This window comes from Ischnura elegans, chromosome 7 (genome assembly GCF_921293095.1).
Source record: "Ischnura elegans chromosome 7, ioIscEleg1.1, whole genome shotgun sequence".
NCBI lineage: Eukaryota > Metazoa > Arthropoda > Insecta > Odonata > Coenagrionidae > Ischnura > Ischnura elegans.
The window spans coordinates 5,594,621-5,611,563 of NC_060252.1; the positions used below are offsets into that span (position 1 = coordinate 5,594,621).

At 40.2% G+C, this 16,943-nt stretch overlaps 1 protein-coding gene and 1 long non-coding RNA gene across 3 annotated transcripts in view; both read right to left on the bottom strand.

Annotated features, from left to right (window-relative positions):
- The window catches only part of LOC124162381 (MOB kinase activator-like 2), a 42,752-nt gene that overhangs the window by 14,819 nt on the left and 10,990 nt on the right, over positions 1 to 16,943 (bottom strand). Inside the window, exons 1-4 of one of the 2 annotated variants that reach the window (XM_046538901.1) lie at positions 14,778 to 15,283; positions 7,865 to 8,034; positions 5,972 to 6,068; positions 5,654 to 5,778 (exon numbers count right to left, since the gene is read on the bottom strand). In XM_046538901.1, coding sequence (XP_046394857.1) covers positions 5,654 to 5,778; positions 5,972 to 6,068; positions 7,865 to 8,034; positions 14,778 to 14,863 — 478 coding nt within the window. In that variant the 5' untranslated portion in view covers positions 14,864 to 15,283. Of the gene's footprint in view, positions 1 to 5,653; positions 5,779 to 5,971; positions 6,069 to 7,864; positions 8,035 to 14,777; positions 15,284 to 16,943 lie in introns of those variants that run through there. The other variant, XM_046538902.1, reaches the window with a different exon arrangement.
- Positions 1,493 to 2,310, bottom strand: LOC124162382. The gene is made up of 2 exons (XR_006865550.1): positions 1,898 to 2,310; positions 1,493 to 1,705 (listed from the first exon to the last, which is right to left on the bottom strand). It is a non-coding gene; the product is annotated as an uncharacterized LOC124162382 (long non-coding RNA).

Consider the following 16,943-nt stretch of genomic DNA (forward strand, 5'->3'; position numbering starts at 1 on the left):
GTTAGATAACAATCATCAAAGTGATTTTGTTTTTGAAGTGCTTCATAATGAACCTAAAGGACCTAGATTAGACGCTTTGGAACAGATGGAAATTTTGCAGCATGTACGTTCCAATGACAACATTGTAAACGAATTTTTGTATGACTCCCACACCCCTCTTTTAAGCCTCCCACTCCTAAGTTCCTGGGCTAATGACATGACGAACTCTTCAGCCTCTCTCTCACCTGAACCACCCCCCCTCCACCTGCCATGCCCTCCCCAAGGGAGCCTCCTCCCCCTAACTTCTTTCATACCATATGACCAAGGTCGCGGTCCGTTTCACGCTTCAAGCGATTTGAAGCGTTACCGCTCTAAAGGCCGGTCCGTTTCATTCCTTCGCTTTGAAGCGCTTCAAGCGAGGCCGTGAAACGGACCGGCATTTCAGAACGCCGGGCATTTCGACTTTGGTTGCTAGGGAGTTGTTGAATGAAAGAGTTTGTTTATAAACATTTGTTATCAATCAGACATCTCGATCTTATCTTCAATCGCACGGAAATGGAATGTTTCTTTTCAATTGCTAACAAATATTTTTGATGGCGAATCGGATACGAGTGATGACGCAAGTACAAGTGAGAGTGAGGAGGAATCAAGAGACGTCAATGAGGTGGATTTATTAGTAATTTATGCCATTAAAATGATGGAGGCGAGGGGAAATCTGGCATTGAAGCCACGGATTCTCTCTTACGTGGAAAATGTGGTAGGGAATTACAGTGTACTATCGTTCTTAAGTCCTTTCAAATATTGTCATTTATAAGCCTGATCTTATTTAGAATGATAATAAATCAATTGTGTGGCGGGCAATGAAGCTACCGTCCATGACGTGCAGGTGTTAAAGAATTCACGGCTCTCTCTTTTTGAGCCATCAATAGGAATTCTTTCCCAATGAGACCCACATCATTGCAGACTCCGCTTATGGAATCAATGAACATTTGATGGTACCATTCAGAGATAACGGGTCTTGATGCGAAACGAAAATATGAACTACACTACGGGATGACTTTGCGTCATAAACTCTTCAATACTAAGTTTTCAAAGGCTCGAAAAGTAATTGATAATAAAAAATAAGAGACAAATTGAAATTGTTTGATATGGAGAAGATAACAGAATTCATCTTGGCTTGTTGTGCGCTCCATAATACGTGAAGAAAGAGGAGGCGAAGCACCCGATGTAGCTCCAATTGACGTGGAAAGAGTACTGATTAACTTTAATGAAAACATAATTAGGGGGTGAATAAAAGTCAGAGAATCACGATTATGAATTACCTCAGGATTGATTACATTTATTTAAATGTAAGAAATTAAATACCTATATTATAATTATTATACAATAACAAATTGCAAGAACGTATCATATTAAATAATGCATTGAAACTCTTCTTACTTATTTCACATCAATCATATTAAAAATATTATGAACACCCAATTAAAAAATGTCACTGATTTTTCGCTATTAGTTTCTTCATCAATTATCTATCGATGTTCTTTGCAATTCCATTTTCTCCTCGAGCCTTTGCCGCTTCTCTTCATCTAATTCTTTTCCCTCTCCTCCTTCGCCTTTTTTCTTTATTCCCTCTCTATTTCGCAATCCCGCTTGTTATTTTTCTTTTGCTGGTTGATATTTTTAATGAACTCTTCGATTATTACATCGACTCGCCTCTTCTTTGGCACTGCTTGGGAAAAATGAATGGATAGGGAATACCACAGGAAATAATGTTACTTTAAGGACGTCTAAGCTAATTAATTCAATAAAATAAAGTATCGTCACAGTAAACACACTATTAAAAGGAAACATCATCAATCACTATAACGCTAAAGTCATTAACATCTCTTGAAATAATTCATCGTTTCTATTTACTTACTTTCTGCAGATTTTGACGGCCCTTCCACGGCCGTGGCCCTTCACGGCATGGCGGCATCCTTTAACCGATCGGGCATCCACATTTAATAATATTTTTCTCTCCATTACTTTCAATTATTAACCAAAACCTCTCTCAACTACGAGGGTAATGTCTTCTATTCCACAGCTTTATTTATTTATCTCACCAGTGCATAGTAACCGTGATAATATCATAGGAAATTGGCGCAATTTCTCGAATGATTGCAAACGATATATCGCATTCGCTCCAAACACTTCACGTAAATGCTGGGGCGTTTGGAGCTATCAAAATTGATAATTTATGCTCGCTCCCGGGCCCCACCTTCTGTGCTTCAGAGCCCTCCAAAGCGTGAAACGGACCGGCCTGAGGCGCTTGAAGCGTGAAACGGACCGCGACCCAAGTTTCCCCCCTCCCTCTTCTCTGTTGACCAATCCATTCAACCTAGTTACCTTCCTCCCTCCCCCTCCTAGCCTGGTATAAAAGGATGGGATGGACCTCTGTAGAGTTCACCTGATGATGACGTCTAACGTTGAAACCATGGTCGTGAATAAATATTAATGTGAAAGCATAAAGTTCTTCTTTTTAATTTAATTATGAATCGCTTTCACCAAGTTATGCCTCAAACAATCAAGTCTCAAAGCTTTAGATGCTCAACCCAAGGTTTAAAGGTTTTGTCTTTTCTTCCCCAAAGCTACTTACCAAAGCCAAGAAAGACATCATCACTTTTATGAAAGAGTCATTTCAAGTAGATACTAGTTAGGAAATTCCAATTAAAGAAACTAACACAGTGGGTTGCCCCTCACATAGTTTATGCAGCATGATTCTTCCTCAGACCAAAATATCAACAATTGACAATTCACATGATGATTTAGAGGATTATCTAAATGAATCCTTGTTGCCCATTAATTGTGATCCTCTTCAGTGCTGGAAAAGTTGCAACAAATATGAGCGTTTGTAACAAGTAGCCAAATTTTTTCTAGCTGAACCATCTGGGTCTGTGGAACCAGAGAGGTGTTCTGCTCAGTTAATTTAGTGTCCTCTAAGACAAGGGGAGCACTGAACCCAAACAACTTCCAGGTTGGGTGAGAGTGCTCCTAACTCAAAGAGAGGAGATTGTGCCACCGAAAATTTATACACGTGTCTCTCTCTTTCATTCCCCTTTAGTGTGTGTTACCCAACCTGGGTTATATTTGCGGTATTTACCTCATCATGGAATATCAAGAAGTATAAATACATACAGTAAAACCTCTTTACATCGTAATGGAGGGGACCAAAATTTGGGCAATTTGAAGTATGGAGGTTCACTATAAAGAGGTTTTAGTGGTAGGCACCATTTTTTCATATCCTTGGGAAATGAAAGGTTCTACTGTATTTTAAGCCATTATATTAATATATTTAAATATATAGGTATGCATAAGTGAACATATATTTACAATTTAATGGTTACACAAAGGTAAAAGTAAATTGTTCAAGAGGCCTTTTTAGAAAATAAATTAGTTAATGGGTTCGCTTAAAATTTTTTTCAAACTCTTTCGAAATAATGTTTTCAATTCCACGAGCACTTTTTAATGCCATTTTCACTGTAAATAAATCACTGGCTGTTTTTGTTAATTCCTTTTGACCTAAGAAATAATTCCCTGGTCTAAGGGTTGTAATTTACTAAAAGTGTTCGGAGGAAAGAACAATAGTTTTATATTTCTAAACATAATTTCTTCATCCTCACATTTAACTGCCTGAGTTTTTTTATTTGTGCTGCCTAGCCAGTTTCTTCTGTTTTTCCTCGGTTGTTTAAAATAGATGTGAGGGTGAATGATGGTATTCCAAAGGTCACTGCCTTCTGCCTGTCCTCGTTGATGGCTAGGAAAATTGCTAATTATGTGGTAATGTCAAGCAGCTTCTTTTATTTTTCTCGAATTCATCATCAGCCTATGATTAATTAAGTAATTTTCATATTTATGGCAAATAATTGAAAATACTCCTTATTATATCTTTTAGAATTGATTTATCATTCTTATAACATGTGACTTGTTAAAGATTATAAAAAAATAAATAAACACGTGACTACCGAAAAAAATAGACAAAAAATTGAGCATAATTTTGAAAATTTTGTTGAATTCCCTCTCTCCAAAATACAATGCACGTAGCGTTCCGAAGAAAAACTCTGTCGAGGGCACACAGAAACGCTAGGTCTGCGAAAGGACGTGATTTCCCGGTGAGAATGCTGGGCGAACTACTTCAGAATGCGGCGGCGACGGTAAAAAATGTCATTGCCCTACCGCATATCAGCTAATTAGCTGCCTCCTTCACCTAAAACTGCCGCGCATGGATTGATGTTCGTTCAGTATTGCTAGAAATTGACGTCCCGGGCTCCCGATGGAATAGTCAGATTTCGCGGCATAAATACGCAGGCAAGACATATGACTGTCGCTAAGCGCAATAAATTTTAAACTACGATCGTTCACGAAAGCATCGAAAAAATTACCAAGGCGGTAGTAAGAAAGTGCTACACCGGGAAATATGGGAATAAAATAGTTGCGAAACTGTATTTGATTTATTTCAAGTCGCGGAAAATTCTCGAAATATTTTAATTTTAGAAGCGGAAGTAGCAATGCGGTCGAGTAATTCAGTCTCCATGGATGGAAGTGAAGTTAGTTGAAATATTTCCGTCAGCTAGTGATTATAGGCTGCGCTGGTCGCCTCTTTTATTAACTGAACATAGTATGTAGGCACTTACAAGAAAATAAAGCCATCAGTAAAAGAAAGCGAGTGTTATCGCGCGATTTTGACCGTGATTCGAGAGAAAACGATGTGTCCTGTCTTCATTTACCGTCACTAAATATTATTAGGATAGTTGGATGCCCTAACTAATGGTTAACGTGAAAATTATTTAAGGTGTATCAGAAAAAAATAAGCGTTAAACATTTATCGCTGAAAATATCATTCCATGTAGGTAATCGCGGCTGCATTAATGGTCTCTAGTTGTCTCGGTACGATTTGCGGAGGTAGTTAGGCCGCCTCGGGGCTGTCTTGTTGGTACGATGTATGGAGGTTTTACAAGATAAAGAGGTTCACTATATAGAGGTTGTTCTATAAATTTACATGTAAATCTGACGGGACCAGAGGGTTGGTACGAAGTATGGAGGTTTACGATGTAAAGAGGTTCACTACATAGAGGTTTTACTGTATATGTATATATATAAATTCAAAGGTAAGGAAAGAAAGGGATAGGAACATGGAATAGAAAAAGGACGAGGACAACGGTGCTGTGGTAGGTGGAAAAAAGCCAGAAATCAGATATATACTCTGGTATATAGGATTGAAATATCGGATCAGATCAAGTTATGGATACAAAAATCGGGTATCAGTTATCGGAGAGAAAAGACTATCGGCTCACCCCCCAGTTTTAACATGATAATGAATATATTACATGATAGATAACGATTTCTGAAAGACAAATTCAAAACATCAATTCCAACTTTGATTGAACTCCCACTCCAACTTCCCCATCATTCCCCAGCAAATATTTACATCTATGACAAAATAATTTATACATATTCAGCTTGCCTAAATGGTAACCCATGTAACTTACTTTGGAACATTAGCCCCTTTTCTCCAGGAGATTTTGGGCAAAAATGGGCGAATACGTTCGGAGAAATATAGCGTAAACATAGACTGAGAGAAACTTCAAATGGTTTAAAAAAATTAACAGGGCCATCAGAACATACAATCAACACTTACCATACTTGGTGGGGAAGATCGACTCGTCACTTATAGTTTTTTGAGTGAAAGTCATCACATAGTCTATGTACTGCGGAGCAGCCACCTTTGTCTTCTTGCCTTTCTCATCAAACCACAAATATGTCCTGAAAATAGAAGAGAAAACAACATCACCACCAGGTAGGGGGGAACAAATTTGAAATCTGAAGTTGAATATGTGAATGCCATTTCAGTAAGATGGTAAAAAAAACAAGGAGTGTGTCACAAATACAGACATAACAGCAATTTGCTATCACTTTTGTCCCACAAACAAGTGAATTAAATCAGACAGGGTCTTACCTAAGGCCAGGTCCAGTCATGTCTGGACATCCAGACATGGTACAGAATTCCGAGATGGTGCCGTACACTAAGTTGATATGGTCAAAAAACGCAATCGCTGAAATAAGAAAAACAATATCAGTCCAGTAACAGAAGATGCTAACCTAACCACACATATAATGATTCATCATTTGTGAAGCGATTCTAACGGCCTCAAATAATTATCAAAAGAGAAATAATGACATTTCTACACAGGAAAACTTGTTGTTAGTACCATCTCAGGGATGAATTAAGCCCCTTGAAATTAGTCTTTACAGAGTTTGATCACTCAATCATGTAGAGATGGTTAAAATAGCACTAAATTTTCATAGGATGAATAAGGAGTATTAACCATGGATTGGGCATGTTTATTTAATCACAATAAGCTGTCAAACATGCATTTCTACACCAAAATGTATATTTCTTTTAAAATTAATGCTTGTTTAGGTTTTAAGGGAATTATTTCCATCCAAAAGATCCCCATGACATTCATACAGGGATAATAATGGAAAAAATATTAAATTTAACCCCAATTTGGCAACAAAGTTATTGCAAGAGGGTGTATATTTTAGAGAGAGCACAGACGTTTCCTTGAGCCAAGCACTTTGAAATGAACAAAGGGCCAAATCAGGCTTATCCTGAAGCTCAACTTCATTGTTATTCTCTTGGAGCAGTTTTTTGTTTACTTATTGTGAAAGTATCACAGTTCTTCGAGTCAAAGCTAAATACAATCAAGGTGAATCTGTTCCTTCGGGGAAACTCCAACTATCATTTTATCTTCTTTGTTGTTGCAAAATGATTTATATTAAATTTATATCTACTTGAGGGTTTGCATTTTCCTGATATTCCATTTAATACCCATTTACATACTATCAAAGAATTTCTCCTCCTTTCAAAGAATTGCTCCTTTCCAAATTTAACCACACAATTTGGAGTATTAAGACCAAATTAAAGCTTAAAATTATTTATACTAAAATATAAGCCAGCTGGTTAAAACTTTCACGGTCCATGGAATTAAGATCCTTATTTTTTTGGGGTCACAAATTAAATGACACGGGTAAACTCAAATAATAAGGTTCTTAATATGTATAAGCCAGCTTTCAAGTGAAAAAATTACCAAACCAATTTTTTCAATAGTTGAATAAGAATTTGGAAGGATGCTCCCCATTCAGTAGACAATGAAGTTTTGCACTCGCATGCACTATGGGAGCAGTGTGCAGTGTATCAGACAGTGCTACCCCATGCACTAGATGTGTTTCTCATCACGGAAGCGTATTGAGACCTTCCTACAGAATACCATTTTATAGCAATGGCCAAGTTCACTGGCACTGCTCTCTACTGAGAAGGACTTTACCAAAATACAAGGGTTGAACGGCAGGATGATTGATAAGGAGCCCACTGAAGCCTCCGAGGTCAGGAATATAAGAGTTTAAGGGATTGTAAGAAAGGATCCTCATGGAATCATAAGGGCAACGCAGCGTACCACTCCCAAAACCAAATACACAGTTCGTAGAGAACTGGGGCAGGGATTCTAAGCGCAAGCTTACAGAAGGGGAAGGACAGGAAGGAGAAGGGAAGGAGGCGCTGCCGCGATGGGAGCCCGACGACCCCTCCTGGGACGGGATAGAGAAGGAAGGGAAGGGACGAGGAATCCCGCACCTTCACAAAGGCGGGCGGGTCCTACTATTAGCAAAACCAAGCACACGCAATTAATGTTCTAACGATCTTGGAGGACCATTCTATGAGAAAGAAGGATCCAAGGATCATATCGTTATAAAGGGGGGGGGGGGGGGGTGGAGCAGCAGATTGCAGATTTTTGGCTACACCCGTCACTGCTAAAGACCGCTGTGTGATTCAAGAGAAGTGTCAACGCACTGTGCGAGGCAAGCCACTCGTTGTAGTCGAGACCGGCAGGGAGGTCGACGAGGAGGCTGAGGTCAACGTCTGGCAACTTCCTCTCCTGCAGCACCGCCTCTTCCAGGTATAACTTGGGCTCTTCGGGGCCGGGAGTGGAGCACACCTCTTTCTCTTTCCGTCTGGCTTTCCTGCAAGCACAAAGCATACACTTGACCACGGGGAAAAAACCCACGACGACGCCACTGCTCAAGAGTGGCCACCACTCAAATGGCACCATGCATTTTGTTATTTCCTTGTTTGCTTTCATACAATGAATATTTTCATGATCACAAAAATGAGGAACAATTGTTATTCTGGAAATTTCCTAGTATTACCCTCCTTTCATTCATACAACACCAAAAGCCCAAAAATGCATTTATATAAGCAGAGTTATGTAATACCCAAGTCACTTTTTACCTATAATTGTTACTTATCAAAATCTGTAATTATGTACTACCAGTAACCTACTTATTGCTTTATGAAGGTAGTCGTAACTTATCCGCACATATTCTACCAGTGTATGTAGTTCAAAAAGCCAAAGCAAGTGAGTCCACACGGCAGTAAATTTACTTAGGTCAACAATGAGCACTGCTGTCGCAGCCCCATCAGAGAAAATGAACAGGAAATATAATTATAGGAGCCATTCAAGTATTTCACATATAATGCTCATTCATGCTAGATGATTCATACCATTTTCAACTACACCCTGCCACAATGTAAGACTACGCAAGATTTTTGGCAAACTCTACCCCTCATGTCAAATGTAAGATGGCTGGTATATTTCCCTACTCTTCATTGAATGCTACAGATGAGTAAAATGCATTATTTGCAATAGATGGTAAATAATTTTGAATTGCTCAAGAAAACACATCCAATTGTGGTGCATCCCATACAGCACAGGAAGAAATTTACTCATATATACCGAGTCGAAATTTGGTGTAAGGAATAAGTCGAGAATTCGCCCATTTTTACACGTGTACTTGCTGTGTAAATTTGGTCTAACTCCCTTGACCCTTTATATGCAAAAAATATGAAGCTAAATGTGGTAATGCTTATGCTGTGGTCAGCAGTCATCTGAACATAGTGAAAGTTTCAAGATAGATCATTCAATTAAGTCGTCCAACTTAATGCCAGCAAAATTTTCCCAACGAAATCTGGATGATATCATTTGATGAATCATCTTGCAACATATATTTTATAGGTGTATATTTTATTAGGACTATATAAATGCTCCTGTCGAGGTATGAACGAGTTAATCATCAATTGCAACTAAAATGATGCTGCCTATCAATTTAAAAGTCTCAGTAATTTCAAATCATTTCCATCATAGCCTCGCACCACACGAATTGAACGCTGGGAAAACAATCACGTAAGATACAACTTGTGTGACTCGAACTGGAGACATCAACGACATCAACAATTTGGTCATTCTCTTTATCCTGGTGTGCTTGTGCTCAGTGAAACGACTTGCGGTTTTACCAAGGTTATGTGGTTTTTTTTAACTATTCAGCAGTACTTTTAAGATCCATCCATCATCTCATATTCGCTATCATCCTCTCCATTAGGTCATTCACATTATTTTTCACGTCATCACTTTTTTTTGTCACATAACCACTCGTGTTTTGTACTATAAGTATTTCCTGATGAATTATTTTATACTGAGGAACCTTTTCCTGAGACAATAAATGAAATTTTTTGAACGAATATGTTGCCTATGTCTTATTACCTGTTTAGTATAAGTGAAGTGCCACCGTTTGCGTGGCCACTGCCATTTTCCGGTCATCAACTACACTATTTCCAGAAGCCCTTACCCTGGTGGAGAAAGGAATAACTACAACGGTCCCATTATTGGGTTCCTTGTGCATACGTGTATTATCCGGTTTTTAGCGTGCATAAGACCATTTATACACCAGATTTATTCTGTTTTTACTCGGGTAATAACGGTTTTTACACGAGATAAAGCACGTGTAATACACAGCCAATATGCCAGTTTGCGACAGTTTGTGCTGTATGGGATAAATTTCAAGTGACAAAGTAAAAATTTTGTCAAAATGTAATTATGCAATAATTTTTTTTTTATGTCACTGGTACTCGTCCTTTCCCTAGGGCTACAACCTTATTGCGGTGGATAGGCTTGCATGTTTCTGTGACCCCTGGAGCTGTGCTTGTGGGGTTAATTCTCAATTATTCCTGGCAGGGCCACCTATGCCAGATTGGTCAAAGGGTAGGAGCCAGACGAAAGGTGGTCCACGTGATGGTGTCATGTAAAAAACACTGTTGGAATGGGAGTGGGAAACCCTACCAACTATCTCTTCCCTGAAAACATGGAGTTTGATCAAATGAGCCTCGGATGGAATCGTGGGATCCAGCTCTTAAGGGCGGGTGCCGTAGGTGGCAGCGAGGTCAGCAAGGTCCTCGGGGTCCTAATCATGCAAAATGCTGTATGGAGAGGGAGGATAGATATCTTGAGTCTATCCAAAGTGAGGAGGAAGGACAGCGGGGACTACTGGAGTAACGGGTACTGGGTTATATATATAGTGGGGGGGAGGAAAGTCAACGAGGGGTGGCTTTGGGCCCGTATTCTTAGTCGACCCTGCATATCCATCCCTGCATATCCATCCCTGCATAACAAGAGGCCCCTACATATGTTTCTCAGTCGACCCTACATGCGTGGTGGGGGGGTGATTCCGTCGTCAAGTTCTCTGAAATGACGTAGATGATGGCACATCGCCAGTTTTCCTCTCTGGTTGCGTAATGAGACCTAACTACGAGACCAAGAAAAGACGTCCAATAAATTTCGGGTGCATTGTTAGGGCAACAGCTCAAGGTAAATAAACAATCGGTGTCGTCTGCCAGGTGGTGTCAGTACATTAATTATTGCTACAAATAACTTTATATCGAGCCAAAAGTAGAATCAATTGTCTTTAAATTACTTCAAAAGCAGTATGTACAAGATAAAGATAAGTATAGGGCAAATATGATCATTAATGTGAGAACTTACATTGCATCATCAAGGTTCGTCATTCACTTTTTCCTTCCGTAGTTAAGTTTATTATGTGGCAAATAGCGGCATGAAAATATGTTTTTTATGGTTGTATGTAAACGATATTGGTTTCTCAAAAGCGTACCAAGTGCCAAACATGAAAAATATTAATATATATCCGCAAAAACAAGGTGATGTATACCACTATATTATACCATAGAGTAAGTATATTCTTATATACTTACTCTATGATTGTAATTATTACACTTAAGCCAATTTTATTATTTAATTCACTTGGTGGGTATAATGTGGTAGTATTATTACCTTTCTCCTGTGTTTCTGTACGTTTTATAATGGTTCGTGTGGATTCGTCTCCCTTAATATCCATTTTAACATAGATTATTTAAACGAAGTGATCAGCAGACGAAATTTGGCTGCCATGTTTTTGTAGGGTGTAGGGCTGGTTCGGGTACCCTACATCAAGTAGGGCCCGTTTGGTTCCAAAAATGGCCATATGTAGGGCTTGATGTGGCGTATGTAGGACGCGATCACTTTATGTATGGGCTGATGACGTATCCAGGGTCGGTTGGCCCTACAGGGTCGACGGGCCTTAGTATTAAGCGAGAAGATGGGTAAGAGTATGGTAGTTATAAATCAGGTAAGCAATAGAATTCTTGTGGTAGAAATTAAGGCACGACCAACCAACATTGTGATGGTTCAAGTTTACATGCCCACTAGCAATCATATGGAGGAAGAAATAGATGAGGTGTATGAACAGCTCAAGAAAATAATTAGAGAAACTCCAGGTAAGAAAAATCTGGTAGTGATGGGAGACTGGAATGCTTCAGTAGGGGAAGGGAGAGATGGAAATGAAGTAGGAGAATTTTGATTAATAATTGGGAACAACAGGGGAGAGAAAGTAGCTGAATTTTGCAGGAGAAACAAGTTATTCATAACAAACACTTGGTTTAATCATCACAAAGGGCGAAGGTACACATGGAAAAGTCCAAAGGATATTGGGAGATATCAGATAGACTACATCATGGAAAGACAGAGGTTTAGGAATAGTGTGAAAAACTCGCGTAGCTTCCCTTCAGCAGATTCAGACCACAACTTAGTACTTATGAAATGAAACGAAAGATTCAAAAGACTGGGGACCGATTGTGTAACTTTATGATCGAGCGTAATGATCTGGTTCCCATGGCGTTTATATCAGCTGTTCAATAACAATTGAAGGAGCGATTGCGTAACCTTATGTTCAAATGTTTTCTGGCTCTTGATCGAAAGCATCTCGTCATCAGCACATCCCTTGACGTTACGACCATCGCCAATCATTCGCAGGTGTGGTTTGGGATTGAATGTAAATGTTAACTCTATTTCATGGTGTCGTAAGATGTCCCTTTTTGGAATAATGGGAATTTTGCGGAAATCGAGAGAGCACTTTGCGGTATGAAGGCTAGGAAAGCAGTGGGTGTGGACAATATCCCGTGTGAGCTCCGCAATACATTTTTGTGGCTGTACAAGCACTTTCTTGCCAAATTGCAATATTTGGGTACCTTGTGGAATTTTTTATTAAAAATTATATCAACAATTTTAATGAATCTTGAATCTTCATGGAATTTTATTGGAAGCAGCGAACGCACTATAGAACTTAGCTTTAGTTATGTGGACAAAAAAAAAGTTTTCTTTATTTCCCACTTGCTTTGATTAACCTAGGCAACTTTTTTGTAAATTCCAGAAATATACTAACGCAACGGAGTAATAAACGAAAATTAACAAAGCACGTACATAGTACTCAAATACGCTAAAATAAGGCACCACTTATGACGTCAAACACGGACGGAAAAAATCGGCCTTGTCCGCTAAAACCTAGAAGTTACATCATTTTTCAATGAAAATTTTAACAATTTGTACGTATTCTCTCGGCGTTTGAGTAAAGAAAGTAGGGTATAAAAGTATAGCAAGAGGAAGCATGAATGAATGAAGCAAGGGTTCACTCCGAATACGAAGCCGCGGCGCGCCGGGTCGGAAGACGGTCGGCCGCCGCGGTTGACGGCAAGGTACCCACTACGTAAGCTGAAACACAAAGGCATTAGAGCGACTTATCGACTTTAAGAACGATATTATTACATGAATTTCATGACAGCGCGTCTCTTGTCGGCAGTTTTCTGAATGTACTGGCCTAAACAGCTCTGTAACCGAAACTACTCGACTCGAAATTCGTAATGCTGGTCGAAACACTCGCGTCGAATACCAACTACTCGACTCGACTTGAATTTTCGAGTACTCGCACATCCCTAGGCACAATTAATACAAATAAAAACACATAAAATTATAATGAAAACAAGAAAAAGTGTTTTATTCAAAAGAAATTGCAACATGATACAAGGCATACCACTACCTGTAGTTCAACTGGGTAGGTCGACAAGGAAAAATAAGATAAAATTTTATGGAAATGTGATGTATAAGGTATAAAAAGCCTTTTGGCGATCCAAAATTACAAGCCCCCTCCACCCCTGGCTTCCTGCCTCCTTGTTATGTATGGATAATAGGTCATGTAACGCTATTTCCCTTTGCAGAGCATTGACAACATGGTGTTACATCAACTGACTCGCAAAAATTTCACAAAAAGCGATTCACCCACGCCCCACTTTCCACACAACGTCCTCCCGCTAACTTCCCTGTCCAATCCACAACTCTAATCCCGAACCATTCCTCAAACGCCTCCACTCTTTCCGCAGAGCACATATTACGCCATAATACCACGAAACTCCTACACGATTATCTCCTTCCAATAGAAAACGCTTCCCTTGACAATGGCAATCTCTCCGTGATATCCTTCCAACTATTGACGTTATCCTCCTATGCGAAGAAAAAATAGTTCCACCTGCTCCAGTATGGGTCTGATTATATGCATATTATTTTCAACGTTAATGACACTTCTGTGTGCTCTTATACGAATACTTTGAGTGAACGAACAATGACTTTTGGTTAACACGAACAGAAATGAGATGGCGAAAGATAGCACTTCGATGTAAAAATCGGCTAACACCCTTGCCAGAGCAGTGAAGTCTCAAAGAGATTCTAGACACACAACTACGAGAAGTCCATTATTGACGACATTACGATTTTAACAGGCTCAATACTTAGCACTAAAAAAAGTATCACTCGATACGTTGATATCCATGGAATAATTTAAAAATAATCTTTCCTTAACAATATATTTTTTTTTCGAAATATAACGCTCAAATTAATTACCGTGAGGAATGACTTTCACCTCACAGGATTTTACTGCCATGGCAATGTCTGCGGATTACGACTATCAGATAAGCTTGGTCCACATCAGTCAAAGTAAGCAAAACGCATCCAATGGGGAACAGCCGACACAAGTGAGAGGAAAATATTCGATGCCGTGAAATAAATTGGTTTAACTGGGTGAGAGCCTTTAAGTAGATTAGTTGCAGACATTTCAGGCGCTTCTAACGGCGAGGGGGCACAGAATAGTTTACCATGCAGTTCATTTGCAGTTGGTTTTTTTTACACAAGCGTGACGTTTGGTTTCCCGCAATCGTTAAGGCAACAGATCGAGAGGGCATTACGTTTGCTTTCCATCCAAATAAACCACATATCAATTAGCGAGAATCGAACCGGAATAATATCACAATGGTCGTATTGTTACGTAGGGGGGGTGGAGTAGTGTGAGGGCAGGTGGAGGGGGTGAGGCGGGCGGCGCGCGCATCCATACAACAATATCAACAATAAGAGCGGGGTTGTTGGTTGTTCATGTGTTTACGACGGTCATCTGGCGAATGCGTGTGTGCCAACGACAAGCAGCATAGGGATGTGGATATTATCCTACTTTCCACGCAGACAGACGGCTTCCTACAGCCGACGACTGTGGCGGCTCACCTGCAGAAACAAGTGACTGTCTCGTCGACGTCGAGGACCAGGCTGTCCATGGCGGTGGCATACTTGAGCGCCTTGCGACCGAACATCTTCCTCCTCCCGAGCTGTATATTTCACGAAAACGAGATCAAAGGCAGATGGAAACACACAAACAGGCTATTAAGTTAGTTGCGGTCGGCGCCGCGGGGCGCTGGGGCACACACGACCCTTCCTCGCCGTCGGTCGCACCATCCAAGGGACGAAGCGCGTGTCATGAACACTGGCGTGACACACGAATTCACGTGAGCACACCGCACTGGCACTAGCGAAGAGAAGGAGGAGAATAAAGGAGGTGATGCAAGACGCACAACAAAAAGGACGAAACTACGACGGCCAGAGAAGAAGGCGACGACGTGGACGGAAGCGAAGAAGCCGGAGAGAGCCCACTCCCCTCCAGAGGGAGGGCGATGCGGAGGGAGCGTGGGTGGGAGGTGCCCCTCTCCTCCACTCCAACGATCACCACGCGAAGGGATGGGGGCGCATGCGCACTCAGCGCCCCCGCAAGCGACGACTCATGCGCCACCATCACCGCGAACGCACATCCAAACAAACAAACACGGAGAAAGGTGGGGGGGGGGGGGAGCGGCGGCTTGGCTTTGATTGCTCTACACAGCCGCCTCACGTGCCACGACCACCTGCAGCGCCCCCGCATAGCACTCGGCAAAAAAATAGGAAAGTCAATTGCTCACCACACACTCCACAAGGTCCGATATTGAAAATGAGAAACTATGAATGAAGCTAATACTGTTCTAGGCATCTACGGCACCATTAACCAATAATAACAGCGTCGTCGGCTCATCTTTTGCCCTCCCCTCCCACCCCCTCCCCTTGCTTCTCAAAAGCACTCGTTTACCGCTCAACCCCAGAGATTTTCATGTACCATTACACATGAAAATAGGATAAAAGTCACAGTAGGTTCACGATGTTTATTTGAAAGTCAAGTGAAATTTCATCATAGTTCGGCAAATATAGGAATATTTGGCGATTATATATATTAAAAAAGGAGAGAAAATATTTTTCGAGTTTTCTTGATACGTTTTTGGCGAGAAATACCACTCTCTTACCACCAAACACCTAGCTATTGCTAAATCACAATATATCTGGTAATGCTGCGCAGTGCGCTGAAATAAAATAAGCAAGCCAAAAATTAAAATTTCGCTTTAAAAAATTCAAGACAGAAATTAGAAATTCACAATTTAGACGATTCAAGTTGTACAAAAATGAATTTAATTTATTTTCAACGAGATTAATGAAATTTAAAAATTCAATCAAAGTTGAACATTAGATTATGCAGAGCTACATGTTAACTTAATATAAATCATAAAACTTATTTCATTAAATTGTGATTTATTTTAAATAAGACCTTTTTACTAGTGATGGGTCGGTTCGATTCTCGACCAAGAACCGGAATCGAAAACGAGTACTTGCCAAAGTGAAAAATCGATTCCGATTCCAGTAGTACTTCAAACCACAAATTTATATACGACCGCGTTTCCAACAGTCATTCGAATTTTCGCGCCACGTAATCATAATAACAAAACACATATCTTGGAATGTGCGAGTACTCGAAAATTCGAGTCGAGTCGTTGGTACTCGACTCGAGCGTTTCGAGTAGCATTACGAATGTCGAGTCGAGTAGTTAAGGTTACAGAGCTTTCGTGGCTAGTAGGTCCAGCAATCTGCCGACAGGAAGCGCTATCATGAAACTCATGTAATAATACAGTTTTTAAAGCCGATAAGTCATTCTAATGCCTTGGCCTGGTAGTTTCAGCGGTTGCAGCTTGCTGTATACGCTATAGTTGTCGACGTGGGCGCCGAACGCCTTTAGATCATCCGCGGGGGCCGATCGTCTTCCGACCCGGCGCACACTGCTCCGAAATCGGAAAAAGCTGGAATAAAGTCCAAAATGACCTTAAAGGGTATAGAGACTTGAAACTTAGCGTAATTACTCATAAATTATTACCAGATATAGATTTATATGCCATTTGACATAAATACGACCCTTTAGTGGCCCAAACATAACCAACTTTTCAAAAGCACGCACGATCTCGTTTTTCCTCGAAAACCTTTGAATTTATCCATGTGATGTTGCGTTGGTATGATTTTTATGGAATAAAAAACGCAATATTC